Here is a 27,862-nt window from a genome sequence, read left to right as displayed (position 1 = left end):
GAAGCAGAAATTTTGTATTGTACTGCGTTTTATTTCTTGCTTTAAAGTTATCATTATAGCGCAGTTATCTTTATAGCGTGCTAGAAATAATAAAAATTTAGAAATATTTTGAACTAATTAGAGTCATTCTAGTCATTTTATATTCTGTTTTATTCTAAGAAATTAAGGAATGAAAATCGAAGTTTATACCTGTTCATTTTCTTGAATATTTTATTCCCTTCTTGGTTTGTTCTTTTATTTTATTTCAATGTACAAATTGTGGTATTTTACCTGTGAAAATAATGTCGAAATTCATTTAATATATTGTAGGTACCTTTTACACATAGTTCGAAAGATCTGTAATCATGTTTTAAATGTATCGTGGTTTTTGTTGTAGTGTGTTTTGAATATCTCGAAATTCTCTGAATTGAGATGAGTCAATTTCGTCGCTTACATTTGGTTTTATTTTAAGAAGTTAAAGTATGAAAAATGAGTTATTTCGGCTTATTTTCTTAATTTTTTTTACATTCTTTGTTTGCTCTTTTCTCTTATTTCAATGTTCTAAAATGTTACATTTTATTTGTGTAAATGATGCTCGAACATACAGAGTATATTGTAAGCATATTTTTCACATACTACAAAATTACTTGAATCGCAATTTTTTAATATGGTATGATTTAAATTTACTGCTAATTATATTTCCTTAATTATGGTGGAATACAAAAAAATTTCTAATTTTATTCAATTAATTAGCGACAATCTAGTCAAGAATAACAGTTTTATTCTACGACTTTAAAGTATGAACTATGAGTATATTTTGATATATTTAATTAATTGCTTTATTCCAATGCAATTTTTATTTTATTTAAAGGCATAGAAGTGAGATACATTAATGGATTAAAGAATAGTAAAATACTTGTGGTATAAAAGATGCATCCTCCCCACTTAATGTAAACTTATTTCAAATAAATATCATATTTTAATTAACTGTCATTTAAAATTTTTTCATCAAATTATTTTATGATTTTTTGACGTTAATGTTTTTACGTGATGTGGCAAAACTTATTAATAAAATGTATTGACTTAACAGTTAATATTATAGAAATGTGAATTTAGGAATTGAAAAGACATCACATAATTTTTATAAGGTTCTTTAATTACTACAAGCATAAGAAACTAATTTCTATATCGATGAGTCAGTTTAATTTTTTGAAGTTATTTCAGCCCAAAACTCTTTATTGCAATTATGGTTACGGTGCAAAATTGTTTCGCCAATTACCAACAAAGATAGAAAACTTCTGCTAAAATTATCACACTGCATACCTTACAGAATGACATTTCTGATAAAATAAATCCATAATTCTAGTAAATAGAACCAGGATATGCGTTATTTAAATCATTCATTTGTTAATGTTTCTTTTCATATGATAACGGTTTACCAGTAATTCAATTATTCCGGTTTTTAAAGTTATAGTTCTTATTAAAACACGATTTCAAGTAAAATAGATACTTTATGTTATTGGGTTGGCAACTACATTATCGCATTTTTTAAACATTTTATTTTTTAATAATTTAGGAGTATTCTGATTTTCCTGTCAACCTCTTCGTCTTTTGAGGAGAATTTTATACAAACGCTTGTTTATCGCTTTCGTCATACTCATTTGGATGGACAATTCTTTGATGTTTTGTTTAGAGGCCAAAATTTCCATTTTTATACTAAGTATGCCAACTAGGTAACAGGCTACGCGGAGAAAATAATTCTCGTTAAATTACCGAACTTGTATGAAAATAATATTTCTGGTTAAAAAACTATAATTTCGATAATAAAAGAAAAATATATGGTATTTAAACAAATCATCCGCTAATCTTTATGTTTATATGATAACGGCTTGCCGTAAATTCTGATGTTCAAATTTACAGTTCTTGTTAAAACATATTTAATAAGAACTACAAAACTGAAAAGTAAATCGAATCGGATAAATGGTTTCCATGCCTTGCTTAAAGGTATCATGTTTCAGGTCAAACTTATCAAATTTTACCCTATTTACCAAGTTTTATCTCATATATTGTTATCAGATCACTTTTTATCGAAATCATTATCAGAGAGCTGTATTAAAAGTTACCGTGCTTTTGGCGTTCTCATAGAGCCAGAAACCCTGTATATTTTACCATATTTTGGCAGTTTTTGGCCATATTTTTATCCAGTGTACGGAAAATATTTATACTGTACACGGAAAATATAATGTTATATAAAATATTTTACGTATTATTCAGTTATTATAATTATTCAGTGTACGGAAATAAATAATTCAGTGTACGGAAAATATATATTTGCTACGCAGCACTCAAAATCCAATCTCAAAATAAGCATAAGCACTAATTAACATCATAGAAAATATTCGATATTAAACGTAAAAAAAAAAAGATTTAATCCAAACCATTAAAAAATTGTTAAAATGGTTCTCTCATAAAAGTAAGTTGAAAAATAGCCAGCCTCCGAATATTTACTATAATGCATTTAAAAAATATAAACATTCATTTGCAATAAATACTTATAATATTTCAGCATCATCAATAGCAAATTGGTTATTATGTATTATATAATTTAGATTCAAACATGCTTAGTTCAACATGTTCAGTTGTTTACCATATATTTAGTGGGAAGCATTTGAAATTTTCTACAGAAAAAAGTATTTCTCGATTTGCAATAGTTATCGAACTCGTATTATTCATATCGTTTGCTATATCTTATCTGCATAAAAATGCAAATTTGCATAATGCGGTCATCTTTCTGTCATATTACATAGTCATTAATAAACTTAAAAATAGTACTAACAAAACATTGTATCATAAATCAATACATGTTACTTCTTAATAAAATCGAAATTGCTAATTTTTGTTTTGCTTCAAGTTCTAACTGCGTGGTTTTCGTCAAGTAAAAAAAGCTTCATTAATTTTAAAAGTTGAAAGGCAGGATGCCATTTAGTTCATTGATTTCCGATATTGCAAAAGGGCATTTAAATTTGTCTTCATCAATCAATTTTGTCAGCAAGTTAATAGTTTTCAACCGCAAAAGAGTAGAAATAAATTTAATTTAAATGACACGCTTTATCATTTTTTGATATTACATAATTTGTTGTCTAGATTTACCATTTTTAAATTAACTGGGATTTATAAAAATAAATCCACAACTAATTAACTCTGTTATTTGGTTATGAGTTCATTTAATCTATGTGTGTGTATATATCTTGTATATATCTCATAACTTAGTTATGAAGTATTTATTTAGATTTGCTTTTGAGGCTCATATTCTGTCGAAATTTTAAACATAAAAGGTGCTATGGTTCGGCATGCTGTCGTGTCAATAATTGGTGAGGGAACTTCCATTTTTTGACAAATGAAATAGATATTATGCGTTACTCAAATGTGTAGAGAGGTGCGAGAGGACATCACGCAATGGATCATTGGAATGATATTTCAATGTTATCTCACGAATGAAATGGAAATACTTTTGCTGCCTACTTTGTTGAAATGTCTCTAACTCTTTTTTATAGTGGTTTGTGTGACTTAATGGCTGCCGGATTTATTTTAATTTATAAAAATTTAATACATATAGAATTTTGACCTTTGACAATAACGCGGATATATCATGAAAAAAATAGTTAAAATTGAAATTAAATTACTTCCGCAAGGGCAAAGTCGTGGACAACAACTAGACGGTGAAAAAATTTGGTTAGTATAATTGCTTTAAACTGTTTAAGAGGATACAGTTTAAGGAAGGTTGGTATAGTGTTGGGCCCATGTCCAAGAGGTTGTAAGTTTGTTCCCCATAAACAAAATGGTGACCAATGACACTAAATATGTCGGGGTCACAAAGTCCTCTAAGTTCTCCCAACAAATCAAAACCTCTGAGGGTATTGGATTAGAGATTGTTCATGCTCTGGATCTGACCAAAATTACGATCTATGGATGGATGAGAGGTGTGTAAATGATCCCTCCCAGTGAAACAGGCTGTGATGTATGTATGTGGCAGACGTAATATTCTTGGCCATAGATGGAACCACTGAAAAACAAGAAGAAAAGCAACCCTCTATCTTCAACTCGGATTGTTAGTATTGACATTTGGCATAAGGCAATATCACTAATTAAAAAATATATATATATATATTTTTTTTTTAACTAATGTGATACGAATTATTGTCATCTTTATTGTCATCTGTATCATCTGTATTGTGCAGTTATGAATTTTGCAATGGTTTACTTATGTGTCGAGTTTTGCGCGAGCTAGAATGTCGTCCAGACGTGGACTATACGGTTAGGGGTTTTGCAAACCTAGGTACGTGTCCACGTCTGGAAGAAAAGGAAAAAAAAAATCACTAATTGCCCAGTGGTGGCTCAGGATGTACATCCTTTGTGTTCCAATGGGGTAAACCGGGTTCGAATTCCAGCTATAGCTGGTTGATGCGAATTCCGCATTCAGTTCGCACCAACCACAGTGTTAGAGTAAAATATCTTCAGTGGTAGACGAATCATGGGTTAGATTCCCCTTGCCGTTAGGCTAATCGTGGGAGGTTTTCGTAGTTTTTCTCTCCATGTAACGCAAATGCGGGTTAGTTTAAGCAAAAAGTCCTCCACGAAGGCAATTTTCATCCAATACTTGATACAGGAGTTCCCTTGTCTTCTGGATTGGGTTCAAAATTACAAGGCTACGTAGTTGAACATTAGTTGTCGTAAGCCCGAAATTGAGTCGGCTTTTCAACGACGGTTATGAAATAAAAAATAGATATTCCCTTGAGAGTGAAACTCAGTTTTTTTTTCATTGTGCCACACAGTTGAATAGTAATAAAATGTAAGTGAAGTAAACATCATCACATTTTAGAACAATTTTGCTTTAAAGTAATTAATTTGTAATTTCACTAAACGATTTAAATGAACTCAAAACAATTTAAAATTTACTTTTATTCTTTAGAGTAAACAAAAAGTAAATAAATAAAACTGGAAATTTTCAAGGGCATTATAATTGTATTTCATATAGGAAGAATTTTATGCTACTTAAAAAAAATCATTATTTCATCGCATATAAAAAAAGGGCAAAGGGAAAATGAAAGTGTTTTTATACCAGTGCCTCGAGGCTAAGAAATGTTTCGAAAAACCATTCAAAGATTTTATTCGAAATGAGCTTTAACTGTAATTAGATTTCAATAGTTCATTCGTATTTACAGTTTAAATATTTCTAAAATGAGTAAGGATTTTAACGCTTAGAGTATTTGAAAAAAAAAAAACACTTCATTACAAACTACTTATTTCTTTTAAATTTAATTCTTACCCATTAATTTGCAGTAAATGTTTTACATTTTGAAAAATTATTTCAGAAAAAGAATAATCTACTTAGACTTTAATATAATAAAATTGATGTGCTAATGTTAATATGGAACCTAAACTGATAATCAATTATTGACTTATATGCATTTTATTTTTACATCGGCGTTAAATGACTGATTCACGTCTTATTTCCGGTTATCCCCACTTTTAAGAAATGTCAATAGGTTTTAACTTTCTAAATGGTGTCAACTATTTTACACCTAAGTGATGTAGATGAGCGCCGAGCTTTTGGACATAGTTGTTCTACATCGAGAAAGTTCTTTTACACTTCTCGGTCTTAAATAGCTGCTACAATTTCCATTATTCAAAAACAATACAATATCTTATTTTAGTAAGATATGATGCACACATGAATCAGTAAAGATATTTTTACAATACAATATAAAGCGAGAAACATTAATTTAGTATATTTCAATATTTTTAAAAATTAAATTATTTTGTTAATCAAACATGTACAGTGCTCTAAAAAAATAAAATAATAAGTCATTCTTAATGGTTCGAGGGGGTAACCTCAAAATTGCTGATTATCAATATGCTCAAATAAGCAGATGATATTTTAAATTACGAAATCAGACAAGAAAACGTACTTTCTCTGAATAAATATTCCTTTTTTTCAACAGATTCAGATTTCTGACTCCCGAAGTATAGGGAGTAGCCGCAATCTGGAAAATGTGATCCGCATAGTTTGGTCTGAAGAGCGAATCAAAACCCCTTAATGTTAATTAAACGAATCTTATAATTGCGAGCAAAAAGTTTCAATTCGCTGAAAGGTTCTCGAGGTATGGCGAAATACGCAAAAAGTAAAATCAAAAATATGAGGTCGAAACTTTGGATCTCTCTCCTGCTTAAACTATGGGGGTCAAATTTCCCAGATTGCAGCTTACCCAGATTGCAGTGTTTTGGGGATCAGAAATCCAAATCTCTCGAAAAAAATATATGTCTAGTCAGAGAAAGTAAGTTTATGTGTCTTATTTCCTAACTTAAAATATCGTGTGCCCTAATTAATCAGCATAATTGAGGTAATCTTCTCTAACCATAAAAATTACCTCCTAAACCGTGAAGATACGATCAAAAGTTATTCAGTTCCGATTTACATACACACACACACTAATATATATATATATATATATATATATATATATATATATATATATATATATATATATATATATATATATATATATATATATATATATATATATATATATATATATATATATATATATATATATATATATATATATATATATATATATATATATATATATATATATATATATATATATATAGTTTGTTTGACGTTTTAAAAAAATAACGCTGCCATTGGTGAAAATAATATAAAATTAGTATGAACGGTATAAACTTCATACTAGTTATTTATATTATTCGATATTAGCTGCAAATATCGCACAATGTTTAGAGATTTTTTTATCACCGAATTCAGATAGGTATTATATCCTACTTTTCACAGTTCACTATAAAAAATTTTGGTGCAAACAGTTACCAGCATTTTGTTGTTGAGGTTAACGAAATCCTTTTTTTGAAAACAAACAGAAATGCAGTTATCGTGCAAAAATTTTACAAAATTAGCGAAATAACAATTGTTTGCAAGAGGTAGTGGGAATACGTTATCAAATAGTGTTTTTTAACGAAGAAATTTAGCAAGGAAGTCATAAATTGATTTGATTAAAAATATGTAGTCAGTGAATAAGCAAAAAGAAAAAAAAATAAGATAAACATTTACTAAATAAACTATTCTAGGGTAAAAGTAATTGAAAATGTTGCTAAAGGTACTGTAAAAAAAGTTAGCCTCCCAAAATCGAAAATCGTGGCGACTATAAAGCAAAATTTTTCACAATGCGAGGTTTGCCTAATTGCAAGAGAACACTAATCCACGTTTACACCCTAAAACATTTTCATGTATCTTAACACCAAAACATGAATAATGCCAAAAAATGAAAACTGGCATTTATAATTATAGTAAGATAAAGATACACATTAGAGCCAATTCAGATACAATATAAAGTAGCAATCGACAGTATTTACATTAATTTTCGCAACAAAATTTGATTGTAGTAGTTTACAAGTAGCACAAAAATGACATAAGGACGAACTTGAACAAGGCTTAGCAATACGGACGCTCATAAAAATTATGCACGTTAAAATCCTTTAATACAGATCTCAAAAACTTACAAGATAAAATAATTATTACGCAATTTAAAACTTACGTACATATTTAAGCGACGAACAACAAATCATTCAATCAAATCATCATAAATCAGTAACAACAACAAAGTCTAATTCGTGATTACAAACGCTGGCTTCTGGGGATAAAAAACATGTGTGTTTTCGGATGGGAAAATAATTCTCGCTTTGGGTGAATAAGTGAGAATACGGTGTACGCTAATTCTATTGTAAGTGTTTAGATTTAAATTATCTTCTTTTAATCGTACATGAGCTCTTGGTTTGAACCCGGAATAAGCCTTCCTTCACACATTTTTTAGATTGTTCAACATATGTTTCAGAGAGATATTACAATACAGTTTTAATAGTGTAGCTATAACTGGGGATATATTACTCCAGTTTCGTGCCTTACGTATATTGATAACTGGTTTTGAAATGGAAATGTTTGAAAAGTGTTTTTACTGAAAAAGTTCTAATAAACATTTTTATACTGAAGTAATTTAAAAAAAAATATTGTATCGTAAAAAAAAAAGTATTGTATTGTTTTCTACAAACATTTAGCTTTAATTTAAATCATTAGTCTACTATTTTAAATAGTTTCATTATCTACTTATATTAAGTTACAAACGTAATTTTCCGTTAAATACGTACTGGAACACCAAGATTGTTCGTTCACACTACTTGGTGTAAAGCAATACCATTTTTGGTGCTTCTAAACAATAATAATTATAAATACAACTAGGTAAGATACGCATAAGAGTAAGAAAAGTCATTTTTATTAGAAAATTTAAAGAAAGAATTAATAATTTAGGGTGCATAACATACACTTATTCTTAAAATAAAATTACTTTGCAAATCAAACATGCTCGTAACACAAAGAGATGATTTTGAGATGAAATTATTGAGATGAAATTCAAACTAGGCTTAGCAGAGTTGTAGTGCATCGAAATTTTACATTGTAAAATAAGTAAATACAGTTTACAGAGACTTAGCAGTCAAAATGTAAATATAGTTATTATGCGACTAAAACATGCATAATTAAACGGCGAACTTTTGTTTCTGTTGATTCATAGCAGTACTTGAAAAAAAAACAGTGCATAGCAGTACTTGAAAAATATTACTATTCATGCTGACATATTACTAAAAATTTAGCAGATATCATAAATTTTTCAAATATGAAATTTAGAATGTCTGCTTTTCAAATCCACAATATGAGCAAACTTCAGTAATGCTTGAGGACTTCACTCTAACTACAACACTATAAAAAACTTTTTATGTATCTAAACACCTAGAATGGTGGCAATTACTTTACACCAAAATACTGTTTTATTAAGTATTTTTCAACACCAAAAGTCAAGGATAGTACCTGATCTAATTAAATACCAGAATGTTCTTTAGGACTACTTGGTGTAAGGAAGCCGCTATGTTTGTTTTTCAGTAGCAATCAAATTTAAAATTGCTGTAAGCAGTTTTTGTTTCAATATAAAGCAGCGAGAATCATAAGTTTAAGATAATATATACAATATATTTTAAAGTAATTTGCTAAAATAACTGACATATTGCACAAAGAAAATATTAACATGAATTTGAACTGTGCTTAACAAAAACTAGAATGCATAAGTAAAGAATTTAATAAATCTCAGAGATATTTAGAAAGGAAAATATAATTATCCTTATTACACAACCAAAAACAAACTTTCACACTTTAACGGTGAACTTTTCTCTCATCAGATATTTTATTGAAGAAAAGATAGGACAGATTTTAGGGAGAAAACAACAAACACTGACTACTCTTACTCGATGTAAACATATTAGGATGATATCCAAAATGCTCTAACATTGTTTTTGGAAACGAAAATAATTCAGTGTATCTGATCGTGGTATAAGCTTTCTCATTTATTGGAGTAATAAAGCTCATAAATATTTAAAAAGGAAAATATAATTATCCTTATTACACAGCCAAAAACAAACTTACACATTTTAACGGTGAACTTTTGTCTCAGTAGATATTTTACTGAAGAATTATGGCAGAAAATTTATCTAAAGTATATTAAACTTTACCTCTTTGTATACGTTCCGCATTTTCTTATTCTAGGTACAAAAATTTAATTTTCTTCTAAACATGCGAAAACCAAATAAAAAAATAAATATCACCCAAGAAACTTTCTTTATATTTAAAGCAATATGAATACACGGTGGTTCCTTTCAACTCTTGAGAAGAATTCAATACAAAGGAAATATCCTTTATTCTTCGATATGGAAAGAAGAGAGCGCTCGAGAAACTCGTAAATTTCGAATATTGCATTCTTATTTCTTTTCATAGAGAATTTTTCCCAAGCATCCACGCCTTTTTTTATGTGTAGGGCAAGGTTAAGTGAATGTTTGAGCTGTTTAAGCCAAAGTGTAAAAAGGAAATTGGGTTTTTATCGTAACCGGGAAACTAAGAATTGTAGCTATGCTATGTTCAGGAAAGAGAACGTTATCGCCATCTAGTGTCTGAAATGAGATTTAGTGATTTAGAAAACCTGTGTGGAATGATAAATTTCTGGGACTTTTCCTTTTTCTTTTATCTGGAGATTTAACATTCCTCTGGTCGAATTCCCAGGATTCTGCCAGGAGAAAATTGATTGATTGGTAGAGAAGATATAGTTAATAGGATTAATCCACACATTTGGAATTTCTGCTACAAATAGTTGATCAAAACTGTTAATTCATAGATTGTTAAATATAAATGTATGCTACAATTATGTAAGTTCAAAAGCAATTTATATTGCAGTGAGCTATTTAATGGTTTAAATAGGGGGAAAAAAGGGTATAACTTACACGGTTAAAAATTCCGAATCGAACTACAGAATAAAAAACCGGCACTTTAGGTGCATCATCCGTAAAAGCAATTTTATTAATTAATTATTATACCGTAATTTTTGGATTATTATTTAGTTAATTAAAGTTATTCAGTGATTTTATGGTAATTATTGCTATAAAAAATACTGTATACGAAGCAAATATCTGATATACCGTAATTTTTAAAGTATTATTAAATTCGAGTTATTCAATAATTTTATGGTAATTATTACTATATCAGATATTTTGTTCTGTAACATATTCTTGTAAAAATGGATTTTATGGATTGTTAAAGCAAATCTTTAGTGCAACAGACAACTTTTATTAATTACTGCAATATAGGTAAGTTTGATAATGTGCTTGTAAATGTATTGCCTTTTACTGATAATAATTTTAAGATTTCTGTATACACTGTTAATATATATAAAAAATGTAGTAACTGTGTTAAAACGAATATTTTTTATTGTTTTTGTTGGAAAACCTTTGTTTAAAAGAACTTTTTTATATTCAAGAACTCATTTTGGAATGGGGGAATATTAGTTATGATTCAATATTATAGACAGCTGCAAATTGAATTTTATTTAATGCTACACTCAGTTGTGAACAGCAACTTCATTTGCTTCCTACTTAGGCAGAGCAATATTCTGAATATTTTAAATTATTCCTATTAACAACTATTCTTTTAAAGTCACAACAGAAAAAAACTAATAAAAAACTAAGAATTTTGTTATATATTTATTACATATTCGTTGATTTAGTTATGTTTGTTAGTAATATGTTTTAACATGATTGTTAGAATACATTTATACTATTTTATACTCGAAACTCATTTGTTGTAATTCTTTTTTTAGGTACAAAGGTTTTCTTAAAGATTGTCCAAATGGCCAACTAACAGAACATGTGAGTTTTACTTTAAAAATTAATTTATATTTCCCGCATTGGAGAATATAGTGGGGAAATGACTGCAATATAATGGCACAATAGAGAAAGAAATCACTGTGCAGTATATAAAATAATATATTTGTAGTTCTTAAAATAAATGAAATAAAGACAATATAAAAGCTTTAAAGCGAAATAACCATTTCTATACTGAAGTTATCTGCTCCTTGTGTTGCTGTTTAGCAATTGTTGTTTTACTGTTGTTTTAAACATTGTTATCATATTGTCATTGAACTTGTCATATTGTTGTTTTAAACTTTTTATTGTGCTCTTTATTCTTTGTTTTCTAAGCTATTTTTTAGGTAATTATAAATACTTTCTAATTTGATATTTGGATTATGTTTGACTGCATAGTTAAGAAACACAATAAGCATACTGCAGATGCATTATTTCATCGAAATAGGGCTTGATTTTCAAATCTAAATAGGGAAAAAAATTCTAGGAATTATACTTTACCTACTTCACCATTTCTTAATGTTTAAAACACTAAAAAGAAAAAAATTACATTGAACAACAGTATAATAATATGCATAACTGACAGCGTTCGCCAAGGTTGGCCCAGACCAGTTCAGGTTGAGCCAGTTTAGGTTTTTATACCCACCAAGTGAGGTTTTATACATTTAATAATTTCCAGTTAATTTTATTTATAAGTATTAAACTAAATTTTGCAATAGTCAACTTGTTGATTTATTAGCTTCCACATTTTTTACACACATTATATTAAGTAAAACGTTTATCAGTAAGCAAACTGAACTTCAAACTTTAGCAAACTAAACTTCGTATAAACAAACTAAATACGTGAAAAAAATAAAGTACACAAATAAAAAAAACATTTTGTCAAATTATAATACATTACGTATCTATAAAATAAATTATGTGTAATATGTATACACATTACACTTATTGCATAAATTATTTGAATTACACACCCTTCAGAGTTCGTCAAAATATATCAATGGACATAACTATATATACTCATTTAAAATGAATATGATGTATTACATTATTTAACAAAGAATGCAGAATAATTTTTTCATTTCAATATTTTAAAAAGTAAATCAAAATATCGAAATTTATTCTAAGACTTCTATTAAGAATCGTACTTGTTTCCCTCTACTGTACCACTTTTTAAAAAAAAAATACATCTATGTTGAATAATGAACCATAATATGCCAGAAAACAGTACTTTAGAATATCAGTTGCAAGTCAAAACCTCTCATCTAAATACTCAATTATTACTCAATTATTCATCACTGATTCTCCTACGACAGCTGGAATCGAAGAATATTTTCAAAATTTTGAGTCTAAAATTTTGAATCAGTTCAGTTCAAACTGGGAAATCACTAAAGGACTGAAAACTCCCGAAACTATTTGTTATGTTTAAAAAAAAGAGTGATTTTAATGATATTTTAAATTTTCAGTTTCACGAAATTATCATGACACTTGAGATTAAATAAATATTTTGCATATTTACGAGCACAAAAAATGTGTTTTAATATTTGCGAATCTTATTTTCGTTTGCTAATAATTTACTTCGCATAAACTGTTGTTAATTATATAAGTAAGATTTAATTTGCTAGTGCACATACAATTAAATTATTTATTAATCCAATATTGTGGTTGATATTGTTTATTCATGATATTTTTATGCGTGCATAATTATTCAGTAAATTTAATGAGCATTTCTGCATGATTATAAAAATCCTAAATAATAAACTAGGAATGCTACGAAACCAAATGTTTAAAATTTTTTTTTCATTACTTTCAAAAGAATAAAGTATAATAAATAGTAAATATTGATTAAAGATTGATTCAGTAAAGATTGATTGATCTTTATTGATTTAATGAGCAATATAAAAATTCATCAATTGAAAAATACAAATGAACATACAATTTGCTACGAAAAGATATGTACATTTTATTTTATGAATACATAAAATTCATCTAGAAATTCCATACATTAATTTAAAGTAAATTAAGTGTTTATTTATAACTTAAAACTAATCGCATGACTTATTATGCTTCACATTTTACAAATTATTTTAGCAATTTCATCGTTATTCAATTTATTATATATTTAAAAATCAGAAGAATGACTAGCATTTTTTCATTAAAACCTTTTAATTAAACAATACTTTTTCTGCACACGCTATATTTTATTTTTACAATAATTTAATATAAGTCTGTATGTGGAATATATTTGAAACAGAAACTCTCGTATCTGTGGATGAATTTGAAACCTTTCATAAAGAACCTACTCATTTCCAGGCAAAGTTTCTCTTTATGGAAAAACCGGAAATCGAATTGGACTGGATTTTTCTTACCACTCCGAGTACCTTTTAATTACACACCAGAAAACTGTGTATTAAAAAAGGGATTAATTTTAAGTTTATTTATTTAAAAATTAAAACAGCAGCGGAAATTTTTTTAAATAATAAAAATAAAATATCCGTATAAACAATAGCATGAAAATATACACATGTGTATCACCTTAAAAATGAACAATGTAATTAAAAGAATAAAAAATAACAATACATTTATTCATTTAAAGATTTAAAATAAAATGAAATTTAATAATAGAATTTATCGAATAACTTTTTTTACAAGTATTTTTGATAAATTTTAAATTTAGTCTGGCTTTTTCAGAAAGTGACTTTTGTTTTAAACTTATTTGGGAATTATTTCGTCCAAAGAAATAAAATATTGTTCACAAATGCTCTAAAAGTTTAAGTTTTTTTTGACATATTTTTCTCTTTCCAACCTAATATCTATTTTGTCTGAATATATCGTAATTCCTTTTTTTCAAAATATTACAGAAGCATAATAACTCTCGAACTATTATGGAATTCTCGAATAGTAATATCGGATAGTAATATGGTAATATAGTAATATAGAATCGAATAGTAATATGGTAATATAGTAATATCGAATCGAATAGTAATATGGTAATATAGTAATATCGAATCGAATAGTAATATAGTAATATAAAATCGAATAGTAATATAGTAATATAGAATCGAGTAGTAATATAGAATCAAATAGTAATATAGAATCGAATAGTAATATGGAATCGAATAGTAATATAGAATCGAATCGGATATTATCGAATAGTAATAGTTCTCTAACTAATTGTCGAAAACTTCAACATTTATTTCATCGTACTTCCAGTTCATTTTATACAAACCACCGCAATTTTAAGTATCTAAGTCTAATTCATTTTTATGGAGCACGAAATGTAATGTAATGTTGAGTCTGAATACCCATAACAGCAGATACAGTGGTGCTCAGATATTTTTTTAATTGTAATAGAGAGAGAAAAATAATAAAATTGTATGTGAGAGAGTAACAAAAGTTTCTAAATTTCAAAACATGTTTTAATGAGTTCCAATTTTAATACAATGAATTGGATATTGAAAGACGTGAAATAAAGTACCATTTTTGTTATTTATTTCAGGGTTTTCTACGGATATATAAACAGTTCTTCCCCCAGGGGGATCCTTCCAAATTTGCCTCTTTAGTCTTTAGAGTCTTTGACGAAAATAAGGTAAGTCTTAAGTAATCATTGGTGATACTTCTAATAACTAATGCAATTGAGAGAAACAAACAAACGTGCTAAACTTTATCACTTAAAACGAAGGTTTAATAATGCGGTTATGTGATTTGGATCCGAGCAACGCCACTAACGGGAGATGCAAACATGGAATCCCATTGGCCGATTAATGACCCTTACCCAATAGCTAACGAGCTTTAAACCTTTCGGTAACGACTAACTAATGGGTCTTTGGAGAATTATTGCACTATGCAGAACTAGTTTGGAGCTGAAATTAATGAGCACACTTTACCCAAAATCTTCTCAATTTGTGAATATTTAAAATTGAGAAAGGTCAAAAATAAATAAAGTTTTTTTTGACAGGTTTTAAGGTGGGTAACATCAAAAATGAACAGTTTATTGCTTCAACTAAACTATTGTACTGATATCTAGTTTTTGTTAATTAGTTTAATATTTTTGTATAATCTTATATCATGAATATGGAAATTAATTTTAATTATTTTATAGATTTTGGGAATATTTTATGGCAAGAACGTGTCTAAAAATTCTAATGAGCAAAAAAATATGTTTATAAGACTTCATGCAAAAATATTTGTTTTAATGTCGTATAATGAATTAAGACATAAAAAATTTATAGAAAGAAGACATAAAAAATGTCTAAAGCTAATTTGGGGTGCTATTATTTAATTTTTGTATGCGAATCATGTTTCCATTTTACACTTACATTAATTTTTTTTAAAGAAAAGTGCAAAAAACTAGTAATTAAACGCACTTAATAGTAATATTATTAGCATAAAATAAACTTTTTTTTATTGGTATCATTTATAATTATTTCTAATTCATTATACATTGATGACGCCAAATGTTATGTGGCGACGTTTCTCCGTAGCTGATATTTCACCTTGGTGTTATAAACTAGTTTGTTTTGTTTGAATATTAGCATTTTTTTAAATGCATAAATGAGTGTTTTAAGGAGTACTTTTCTGTAACAAGAGGTTTTAATCTTATAAAAGAAATTCTAGAATATGCCAATTCATAAAAAAATGGATTGCAGTTGAATATCACGAGAAACGGAGATATATATACTGCACTAAATTCAAGATATGAAAAAACATTACAATACATTCTTAAGAAAGAAGAAATATGCTTAAACTTATGTTTGACGCAAACATAAAAGAGAGAAGAAATATGGATCGGCAAAGTGTGGGACAAATATGAGACATTTTTAAACAGTAAAGAATATGCTTGAAATTATGTTTTAAGCAAGCATAAAAGGGAAGAATAATGGGTCTTCAAAATGTGGTACAAATATGAGACATTCTTAAATAAAAAGAAATTAACTTACGTCTCACGCGAAACTTTAAGAGTGAAAAACGGGTAAGTAAAGAAACTCCTATTAGGTACCTAGGAGTGTCAGTATAACGCACGTCTGTGACTTGATTCCTGTTTCCAGTGAATATGCTTTTTTTAAACCAAGGTCATAAACTTCATATTAACTGAGCATTCTCTCCCTTACTTTTATCTGTGTACGTAATATATCCAACAAATAATTCAATTTACTGAAAGAACGCTTAAACTTATGTGCTGAAAGAATTTTCTCATGATTCAGTAATTCATGGCTTACTATATTAAGACTACTAAAATACTTAGTTATATTGCTCTTGTTTCAAGAAAACGGATACACATTTTTAATTTATTATCTTCAGAACTGAGTTAAAAAGCACTCGCACACGTAACTGAATTGCGAGGGATTTGTTAAGTGAGATTCCATGATTATTTCAAGAGTAAATGTTGTGATGATGGCAGTGCAGTTCTCTACCGTGGCATTAAAGAATTAGGATAGGGCTAAGTTGTGCTTCTTCAAATCACGTGTTTACCTACAAATGCGGCATTTTAGTTAACTAATAGAGTCTTCTAGGGTGAGAAATAAATTGTATTGCTCTCTGTAGATCCATAAGTAAAATTCTCTCAGGAATTCAAATTTCATCCAATGAAATGGAAGTATCTTGAGGTGGTAAGAGAAGACAGAACCAGTAACCAACTGGTTTAAACTGTAGTGTGTTATAATTCTCAGCTAAGGTAATCAACCAGTTTCTACAGTGTAAGTTGATGTTCTTCATCATACATTATCATCTTTATACTGTTGATTGATGGTTAGTCTATAATTTGGATCACCCTCTTATTTATTCTACTTTTTTTCTCCAGAAATTGTCATTTAATAATATGAATCTGTATCAAAACCCTTTAAACCAAAATGAATACGAGATTCAATACTAACGTACTTTTCTCAAAAATATTTTCTGAAATGAATTTTTTATTTTATCTTAAGAAAATCATTTTATTTACTGTTGACCTTAGTATTCATATAAATCACCTTATTCTCAATACCACTATCATATGTGTTTAATGCATATACACTGCATATATATGCAGAATTTATATTTAACTACATGTAAACATTTATTTCTGCCCACGGTTTTCCATTGTTGTCGGTACATTCTTATTAGTCAGATAATGGCATCCAGTTTTTCCACATTAATTTCTATATTTTTGAGTTATGATCAGTATGGAATTATTAAAATTCATGAAGTATTGTTACTCTGCAGCGAAATATTTTTTGTATTCCAAATTTAAATCTTATCTACAATATTTATTTTTATTATTTTACTCCACGATTATTGTGTTTGTAATTATATTTTCTTCTCTAAATTAAGAGTTTAAAACTAAGAAAAGTTGTTACTTTATTATAACGTAATTCAGTGATATTAAGGTAAACTTATTTGAATCTGTATCAAAACTTATTAACGTCCTACAATAATTATTTTTTGGTGTAAATTATATAAATATGCTATTATAAATTTACCGATAAAGAGATTCATTAATGGCTTAGAGATGAGCGGTCAGCTTGATGCCCTAAGTCAGGGGTTGCCAAACTTTTTTGATCATCGACCCCTGTATAATTTTTCGAAATCTCCATCGACCCCTACAAACGTAATTTTCTGTTAATTAAAATAAAACTCTATTAGATACTGTGTTTGTACATTTATTTTATGATTTTAAACATTTATTAAAGTAATAGTACATTGTGTAACAATAGTTTTATGAAAAATATATTAATATTGATATTTACAAAAATTGGTCAATTTTGTAATTTTCGTAAAAAAATACAAAGTGTGCTATAGTTTTGTCGCGGGCTGTACTAATCCATATTATTAAAGCTTACCATCTTTTTTGTGCATTGATAATTAAAATTGATATCTAAACCAAACGAATGGTTTTATCGAAACAATAACTAATTATCCAAAACTATAAAACCTTTAATAATGACACTGCAAATATTCAACACAGTTTGCAAAGATAGCTGAAACTGCGTATGATATTTGCATTTGTAACGTCAATGCTCGTCACACGTGACATTTGGACAAGCGCACATATGCATATGACTTATAAACTGCGCTGAGTTCGTGCCACTGCGCGGTGGAACGTAAATACTTGTTTCACCCCAATAAATATATGTTTATTAATTTATGTTTTATAAAGAAACTGATATTGAGTCAATTTTAAAAAAAATTCACAAATTTTACATACTTAATTAGGTATGTGTGATTTGCGTATTGAGAACTATTTTTTTTTTAAACTCACAATCGACCCTTCCGATTCGGATCGACCCCCATTCACCCCCCTGTCTCAGATCGACCCCCGCTTTCGTTAAATAGACCCCTGGGGGTCTATATAGACCACTTTGGCGACCTCTGCCCTAAGTGATGCATTCAAATATTGTATTTAATATAGACATTCATTCTTTAATATTTTTGTTTGAAGGATGGTGCAATTGAATTTGAGGAATTCATCCGAGCCTTATCGGTAACGTCGAGAGGTAGTCTGGAGGAAAAGCTTGTATGTAAGTATTTTTTTTTGATAAATAGATAATTCCTGATAGATCTTAAGTATCCGGCATGTGGACAATTCGTTAATCATACATCTGATATTCTGATAATGAACTTATGTATAACTCATTCTCATAATTGATTCACTTATGTGACTCATATTCTGGCAAATCATTGTTCTGATATATATTAGATATACTGATAATTCATTGATACCATATATTTGACGTTCTGAATTATATCTTACATTCTGACTTATATCTTATAACTTTTATATATATTATGCTCTGATAAACTCATATAATGTTCCTTTAAAGGAATGTTCTGATAATGTTCTGATATGTTCTGATTTTATGTTCTAAATAATTTATTTTGATATTAATATTCTGATTGAAACGTTGAGTCAAAAATATTATTGATGATGTAGTATTCCGATTTATTTACTCTAAATGGGTTAAACTATGCTAATATGATGCTTATAAATTAGATTTATTTTCAAATCTTTGAAATTAAATACATTTTTAACATAATCAATATTTGTATTGCTGGTATTATTTCCAAATATACATCTATCATGTATTTGTGCTTTCAATATCTATAATTATGTTAATATAACCCGGAAAATGAAGTATTTGCAGGAAATTGCTGTTCTTGAGCAAGATTTTCCTCTTCTTTAAACGAGCACCGAGGACACTTAGTAACTATTTTTAGTTGGAAATTCCAAAATACACCAGTATTACTTTTGGCACGCCCTTTGAGCAATCCAATAGAGCTATTAACTCAATTTTCGACCTATAATGGACTCTTTTCTCCTATCTCGAAAGTCGTAAAACTGGATTCCACCCATGGCTTTCGTTATATTTTTGAAGTGCAGTTTCAGATATCACACAACGTCCAATAAAATGAGCGATCACATAAATTTCAATTTTTATTTCGTTAGAATGCTGGTGTTGAAAATATTTCTTCTTCAAATTTATTATCATTGTTTGTTTTTTTTTAAAAAAAAACAGTTCAAAATACATAATTATGACTTAAATACCGTAATAACAAATATATTTGGAGCTTCCAAAAGAACTGTAGCTTTATTAAAACAAGGTTGAAAGAATAAATAAATACAATATGATCTGAAACTAAATAATGGCTAAAGCTTTTTCATTATTAAATTACTGCAGCGAGTTATTTTAAATATCACATATTTATGTGTTTTTCTGATAAATACTAACATAGAATTACCAATAACGTTACTAATTGTAACTATAATTATGAAACCAAAAGGTATGAAACTGATATGAACTTTTAAGGGGAAATTTTTTAAATGTTCACACTTTTAACAAAAATTATGTATGCAAAAATTGATAAAATAATCTATTTTTAGCTATGAATTAATATAGAAAGTCTAAAAAAATATTTTTCACACCAATATTCTAAAAAAATAAAATTTATATTTATATTATTGGTAATTTTATAAGACGTTGCGTGATATCTGAAACTGCATTAAAAAAAATATATATAACAAAAGCTATGGGGGAAATCTAGTTTTACGGCCTTTCAGATAGGAGAAAGAGTCCATTATAGGTCGAAAATGGAGTTAATAGCTATATATATATATATATATATATATATATATATATATATATATATATATATATATATATATATATATATATATATATATATATATATATATATATATATATATATATATATATATATATATATATATATATATATATATATATATATATATATATTTACACTTTGCATCTAACATATTTTTAATGGATGGTGTTATCAATTTTTACAATTAATTTTCAAATTATTGTAACTACAATTCAAATTCTGGATGCATATTTTCTTACTTTCTGGTTAAATAGTTTAATTTGTTTTAATCAGTTATGGCAGGTGTTATTTCTAAAACACATTAAATATTTAAAATAGTTACATTTATTAATTCATTCTCTCTCCAAAATTCAGCCATAAAAATGCCAATTCCACTTTATACAAAGCAAATATTTTTGGCACAATCTCAAAATTTGCATTTCATTTCCATGCACCTTCCAAACAACTTTTTTTTATCTACCTCCTTTCCCAGAATCGATTTACAAATATTTCATTCTATTTTATCCTAAACCATTAGTACTACATTTGTTCCAACACTGAATTTACATAAAAATTCACTTTTTTAGTGGAAAACATTTTCCATAAACGATATATATTAGCATAGCCAACTTCAGCTTCCGTGATAGCATTACCACCGCTAGATTGATAAAATTATCTCCCGGCAGTTAAAACATGGCCTCCTAAACGACATTTTTCTAGGACCATAATAATTTATTCCTGGTAAAAATAACGTCCTAATCACTATTCCAGACGCATATGTGAATGGTTTAAATTATTTATCTTCCGACGACCCATTCGTGTGTCCGGAGGCTATGACAATCTTTGTTTGCGAACGAAGAAAGGATAATACAATCTGATTCCGGAGTCAATGAGCAATCGTTTTGGTAAGAATCTCAGAATGGAAATCTACATTGATTGGATTGAGGTGTGTTTAGAAAGTAAATGGCAATTGTTTATAAATGGTTCATAGTTATTCTGGGGGACCTCTTCAATTTGCATAACGAATTGGACGAAGGATATTTAGAAAGCATCTGAAAAATTCGCGAGTGAATAGTTTTAATTAAAAATAGTTGGAGAGGAAGTAAATAAATAAATTTAATGAAGACTTCAGTAAATTACTTTTTGATTTATTGATGAAGATAGTTTTAAATAATGTATGGTATGTTATAATTAAACTAAGATAAATTTTGAAATTATTCTTTAAATTCAGTTTTGATTCGAAATCATTAGATAATGAGTTTGAGGAAATGTTATGCGTTTTGAAAATAAAATGTGTCAGTGTTAAGAAAGATTAAAACAATGGGTAAGGGTTTTATGAAATAGTTTTTTAAAAGTTGAAACTATTATTAATTAATTAATTTTGTAATTAATTGTATTGTAAAATTAATTAATTATTGTATTTATTTACATTATAATAATGCATAAGAATTAATAATTGTAATGATTAATATAATAATTAATTATACATAAGAATTAATAATTATAATTATTAAAATAATTAATAATAATTAATTATTATTAAAATAATTAATAATAAGTAATAATTAATGATTTTTAAAATAATTAATAATACGTAATAATTATAATTATTAAAATAATTAATAATTATAACAATATAATTATTTATTATAACTGATATATACTAATTAATGAGAAACAATAGGGAAATTTTATTTTTAGTTAATAGACTTTAGAACAAATTCCTGCGGGAATTATTCACTAGAAAGAAAATTTTTGCTAGCAGAAAAGACGCATGCGCGAGATTCAATCTGCATAAATTATGACGGATATATTTCTGACTTTTTGTCCACGTAGAGTGTCGGCATGTTTTGTCTAAAAGGTATTTTGTTAGTGGAAAATGTTGTTTGCTGGAAATTAAAATCTAACAAAATATTGAACGTTTCCAAAATATTAAAATCACTAAGATTTTTCAGAAGATTTCTTATTAATCATTATTCCTTTCCTTAGCTAATACATATACAGTACTTTGTAAGTAAAGCAAATTTTTGTTTCAACATCAGATTAAAGCTGTTTAAATCGAGTTTAAACCAACAAGTATCGTTTTATGCAAATCAAATTTTAAGTGCTTTGGTATTTACGCAAAACAAATGGAGCCTTAATAAAGGAGAAGCATACGAAACTGAAATAAAAAAATCACCTAAGATACCATTAAATTCTACCCAGGAAATTTGCTGTAGAACACTGTTAGTTGATGCGTCATTGATTAACACGTAACACCCAAACACTGTAAGAAATTACGGTAATTCAGAAGAAATTCCGAAATTCCCTGAAAAAATATGGTAAAAAGTACCGGCATCCTGAGTGCCAGTACTTTTTCCGTAAAATCCAATTTTAACGCAAGGTTTTAAAGAACAAAAAAAATATTACTGTGAATCCTATGGTATATAATTATGCCTGAAAAATGCATTTTACGGTAAAATGAATTTTAAGGATGGCACAACCATAATACCAGTACTTTTTCCAGTATTTTTTAACAGTGTATTCAATGAACTATTGTAGAATGCACTTTGTTTCTTTACGAAACACTTAACAAAGCTGTAAAAAACAGACCATTATTGTAGTGATTTGGAATTTGTATTTTAGACATTCATGCTTGTATTTAGTATATTTGCTGCCATTTCTACACAAATTTACGAAGAGGGACTTGAGTATCCAGGCATGTATTCGGGTGTGAAATGAAACTAAAATTGGTAGATATTGCTAAAACTGAAGCAACGAGTTTTACTTACTATTATCCTCTTTTCACTCATAATCCTCCAATAATTTCTGGTGTTGATTTTTGTTCGTAAACGGTATAAGGTCGGTATTTTATTTTCACCTTTATGTACTCGATAACTTGACAACAAAAACATAACTTGAGGGAAAAAAGTAATACCCATATTGTTCTGTTTATAACTTGAGTTAATTTTAAGCTCGAAGTAACTTTATAAGTATAATGAACACTCATTTATTCTTTTTATGATGAAACTCTGTTTTTGTATTGCATTTCTGTTATCAATTTTACTATTTTTTATCGATTACTATACTGACACTATTTTGTGAGGAACTACATTGCAAATAATGAACAATAGTAAGAATGCATGATGAAAACTAAAAGAAAACCACTTACTTTAACACAGTTGAAGCAACAGACGCTGTCATACGCATTATGATCATGCATGAGGCAGTGTTTTGCAGTTTGAAAATTGCCGTTCACAAAACAAAGAAGCTGCACTGCAAAATTAATGCTGGAAATTTCAGTTCAATCTGGAATTTGAATGTTAAACCTTACTGGGTTGCATTCATGAATATAAATCTTAAACGATCTAAATTTAATGACAATCTGAATAATAAGGTAATAAAATAAAAAATAAAAATGTTATGTGCTTGTTGAAATGGTATTGGACGTAGGTGATCACCAAGTATTTGTAGAGTGCTTGTATCGAGTATCCCTTATTTGAAGCTAAAACAAAAATAAAAATAACATCCTCAAAAAAATTTAAAAAATAACAACGCCAAATTTCCAACTATGGCAAAAGACTTTATTTCTGTTTTTCAGTGGTCAATCTATTTAGGGAGATCTAGCCACGTAGTTTTGAACCAGATTAGATAACGTGGACCGAGTTTCAGCTGATAACCTACCATACTGTTTAAGTTAGCATGTCCGCATCAACGAGAGGGTTTTTCGAACCACAGATACACTGCGTATACATGCAAGTTGCTAAACCAGATTCATATATATATATATATATATATATATATATATATATATATATATATATATATATATATGTTTTATATATATATATATATATATATGTTTTATATATATATATATATATATATATATATATATATATATATGTTTTATATATATATATATATATATATGTTTTATATATATATATATATATATATATATATATATATATATATATATATATATATATATATATATATATATATATATATATATATATATATATATATATATATATATATATATACATACAAAATGTTGAGAGACATTCATACAAAAGACCAGTTTGGTTAACTTTCTTCAAAATTATGTTACATAATATATAAACTTTGTTGGTAATCAATTCAAATGCACAGCACAACTGTATTCAAATATTTTAATTATTCAACTCCACATGCAATCCTAACACCTACATTTAGTTTTAAGCAGTATATTAATTGATTATTTTCACTTTCTAGCTGCTTCTAGCAACTCTGCCTGCGTGGAAGTACTTTTATTTAAATTTTAACTATTTTCAAAAGATGTCCGAGATATTGCCAAAATTCTTTATGTATTGAAATCTAGTAATAATTTAAAATCTGTCTATCAGCCATAAAATTTCACGAACCACCATAAGTATGAGTTGGAGACAGTTCAAACCAGTAGGCCAGTGAAAGTATTAAAACTCTTCTCATCTCTAATATGATATAAGACAGATAATTTATCCCAATGCTCCATTACGTGCATTCTTACTTCCTCAAGCACCTCTGGAGCCGTACTTTTAGTACCGTATAATATACAACATAAATATGCTATTGCTCGTAAGAGACAAGCTCCGTGATCGATAACTGTTATGCGGCACCATAACACCGTTTATGTTTTAAATTTCTGCAGCCATTTCAGAAAGGGCCAAAAATTAATCTAAATAATGACTTCGTGACTAAGTTTTCATTTCTATAAAAATATTAAAGGTAAATATAATAAAAATATAATAAAACTATTTAAAATATAAACTATTCTAAATAATTATTTAACATCTTCAACAATTAAACACTACTTAGCTTAATACTTAAGACAAAATGAAAAATAACAATATATATATATATATATATATATAGTATATATATATATATATATATATATATATATATATATATATATATATATATATATAATATATATATATATATATATATATATATATATATATATATATATATATATATATATATATATATATATATATATATATGATGCTCCATTTGTAAATGAATACTTTATGCAAATCAGTTGTATTCCATTCATGTAAAAATGGAAAGCGAACTTTTTAAACTATTAAATATTATTTATATTTACTATTTATCAATATGTTAGCCTATTGTCACTTTGCCACTCACTTTGCCACTGGTTTCATACATTGGTATGTTTCACATATTATGTTATCGAGTACACTGTGCAATAGATTTTAATAATACAACAAAAAATATTCGATGATATTTTAATTTCTTTTAACGAGGAGGAGAAGCCAATAAGACAGAGATGATGGGATTGAATATGAATAAAATGTTTCGTGGGGCGTGAATGAGAGATGAGTTCTGACTGGCTTTTTGAGGTCCAAGCCCACTCGACCCCAAGATACATTGGTTTCCTAGAACCTATCTCAACCCGAGTCCGAGATATACATTGGAAAAAGAATACATTTTGTGGTCTAAATAAGGGAAATATCAAAGTAAAACCCTTTCTATCGGTAACATGTGAAAGAAAAAACAAAGATAAAAATCAAACCAACTAAAACTCGAAGTTACTAAAACAAAATACTAAAAATTAAGTCAAACCTCAAGCTGAATAAAAGTCATTTGACAATTAGCGCTGTCATCACAAAGCAAAAGAACCGAACAAAAGTGGCAGATGTTTTTAAATTTTAGTACGATTAATTGTAATACCTTATAAAATATCTTATTTTATGCTGGATAACTAAAGCAAATGCTAGTTTAAAAGTAGTAAAAAAGTAAAAACAAAGTTTATGAAAATTTTATAAAGAATTTAAGTTCACCAGAGCCCGTTTAGGACTTAAATTTTTTATAAAATTTCATAAACCTTTTTTTTTAAGCTTCCTCCCGGCCCGAAGATCTCCCTGGGTTCGATCTTCGGGCCGGGCAAGGTTGACTCAGCCTTTCATCCCTTCAGTGGGCAGATAAATGAGTACCAAGCATGTTTGGGAACTAAACACTGGATGTTCAGCGTTCGGCTGACCACCTAACTGGAACATCTCCTCCTGCACCCCAGAGTCCAAGATCAAGAAAACTGAGACGGACACAGTAGGCCTAGGCCCTCCATGGGCTGTCACGCCACTGCGTTTAATTTAGAATCCGTTTCATATCTGGAGTGTATAGTATGGTAATCACGAGATGAAGTTTCAGTTAGATAACTTTCTGTGAGTTGGTGGGCCAAACCAATTGCAAGAAAACTGCATTGTATTTTTTCCATTCCATTGGAATTTTCATTTGTATTTTAATCATAAATATAAACTTTTTGACATTATTTTGATATTTTTCAGGGGCTTTTAAACTCTACGATGTTGATAACGATGGTTACATTACCCGTGAAGAGATGTATAGCATCGTCGATGCCATATATCAAATGCTGGTATGAAAATATTTTTGTCCTTTGGGGTAAAAATATAAAATAATATTAATGAACGTGGCTTTGTATAAAAGAAGAAAAAAAATGATTCTGAATAATTGGCATAATTTTTTTTTCTCAATATTAAAACAAAAAGCTGACAGACCACCGACTACTCTGGTTTGGGTGCTTAATTTAACTTATATTTTGTTTTATTGTGCAAAAGCTATCAAATTTAGAAACTTGAGACTACAAAGGAGCGTAGAAAAAATACAGGCAATATAATGAAATACAATAATTTAACTTAGCACAAGAGTTTAGTTATTTGAAATTACAGCTTGTTAGAAAATTATTGCAATTTTAAATCCTTTTTTGCGAAATTTTCCTTTTTTTTGCATTACACAATATTTTTCTTTTCTGGACAAAATGTCTAAGATTTCGAAACAAGAAATTACGAAGGGATACCAGTAGTTTAAGATTGGATAATTAGTTCGAGAATTATTAACTGCTCAACCAGAGAAAAAATGTCATCTATCTCATGTGCTAAAAAAGCCATTTTTATTTCTGCAAATTTCGTTTCAAATTTATATTTTTTCGGAAGTTATTGCAAATTTATGTTCTTTTTCGTGTTAAGTCTTTTTTACTTTTTTTTTCTCATTCTGTTCACTTTTGACTGTTTTTTTTTGTTTTAAATATTGGCTATTTATTTTTGTTGAAAACTTACGTTTTCGAAACAAGATCTTAGTTTCTTTATTTCGTAAACTCGCGCTCGAGTAGATGTCTGTCAGAAGTAGCAAAGAGAGAGAGAGAGAGAGAGAGATTACGTGTTGCGAAAATATCAATTTTATCGTTAAAAAAAAAAAAGAAGAAAAAAGCCTATTAAAGAGTAGTAAGAACCGTTCCCTAATTGAACTGTTATACGTTTCATCAAACAGTAAAATTAGTATTTTTTTATTTCTTCTTATTTAGTCACTGTTCAAGTAACTATTTCTTACAAGTTTAGATGGTTATTTTACAATTCAGTCATAGATTACAATCAAGTAGATTAAAACCCAGGTAATCGTCCATTTCGTTATGTATAACTTCACTTTGTAATGCGTGTTAGCGTAAAAAGAT

At 27.9% G+C, this 27,862-nt stretch overlaps 1 protein-coding gene and 1 long non-coding RNA gene across 2 annotated transcripts in view; one reads left to right on the top strand and one right to left on the bottom strand.

Moving 5' to 3' along the window:
* Positions 1-27,862, bottom strand: part of LOC139425715 (uncharacterized) — a 51,800-nt gene that overhangs the window by 7,330 nt on the left and 16,608 nt on the right. Inside the window, exon 2 of the long non-coding RNA XR_011636878.2 lies at positions 23,516-23,652. This is a non-coding gene — a long non-coding RNA (uncharacterized LOC139425715). The remainder of the gene's footprint in view (positions 1-23,515; positions 23,653-27,862) is intronic.
* LOC107438521 (frequenin-2) overlaps positions 1-27,862 on the top strand; it is a 220,174-nt gene that overhangs the window by 185,553 nt on the left and 6,759 nt on the right. The window contains exons 3-6 of the mRNA XM_016050829.4: positions 11,241-11,289; positions 14,783-14,872; positions 18,701-18,779; positions 26,682-26,770. Coding sequence (XP_015906315.1) covers positions 11,241-11,289; positions 14,783-14,872; positions 18,701-18,779; positions 26,682-26,770 — 307 coding nt within the window. The remainder of the gene's footprint in view (positions 1-11,240; positions 11,290-14,782; positions 14,873-18,700; positions 18,780-26,681; positions 26,771-27,862) is intronic.

The sequence above is a fragment of the Parasteatoda tepidariorum genome, chromosome 8 (genome assembly GCF_982258835.1).
Source record: "Parasteatoda tepidariorum strain Cologne lab strain chromosome 8, Ptep-v5.0, whole genome shotgun sequence".
Classification (NCBI taxonomy): Eukaryota; Metazoa; Arthropoda; class Arachnida; order Araneae; family Theridiidae; genus Parasteatoda; species Parasteatoda tepidariorum.
Note: the sequence above shows the minus strand (reverse complement) of the source record. Positions and strands in the feature narration are given on the sequence as shown.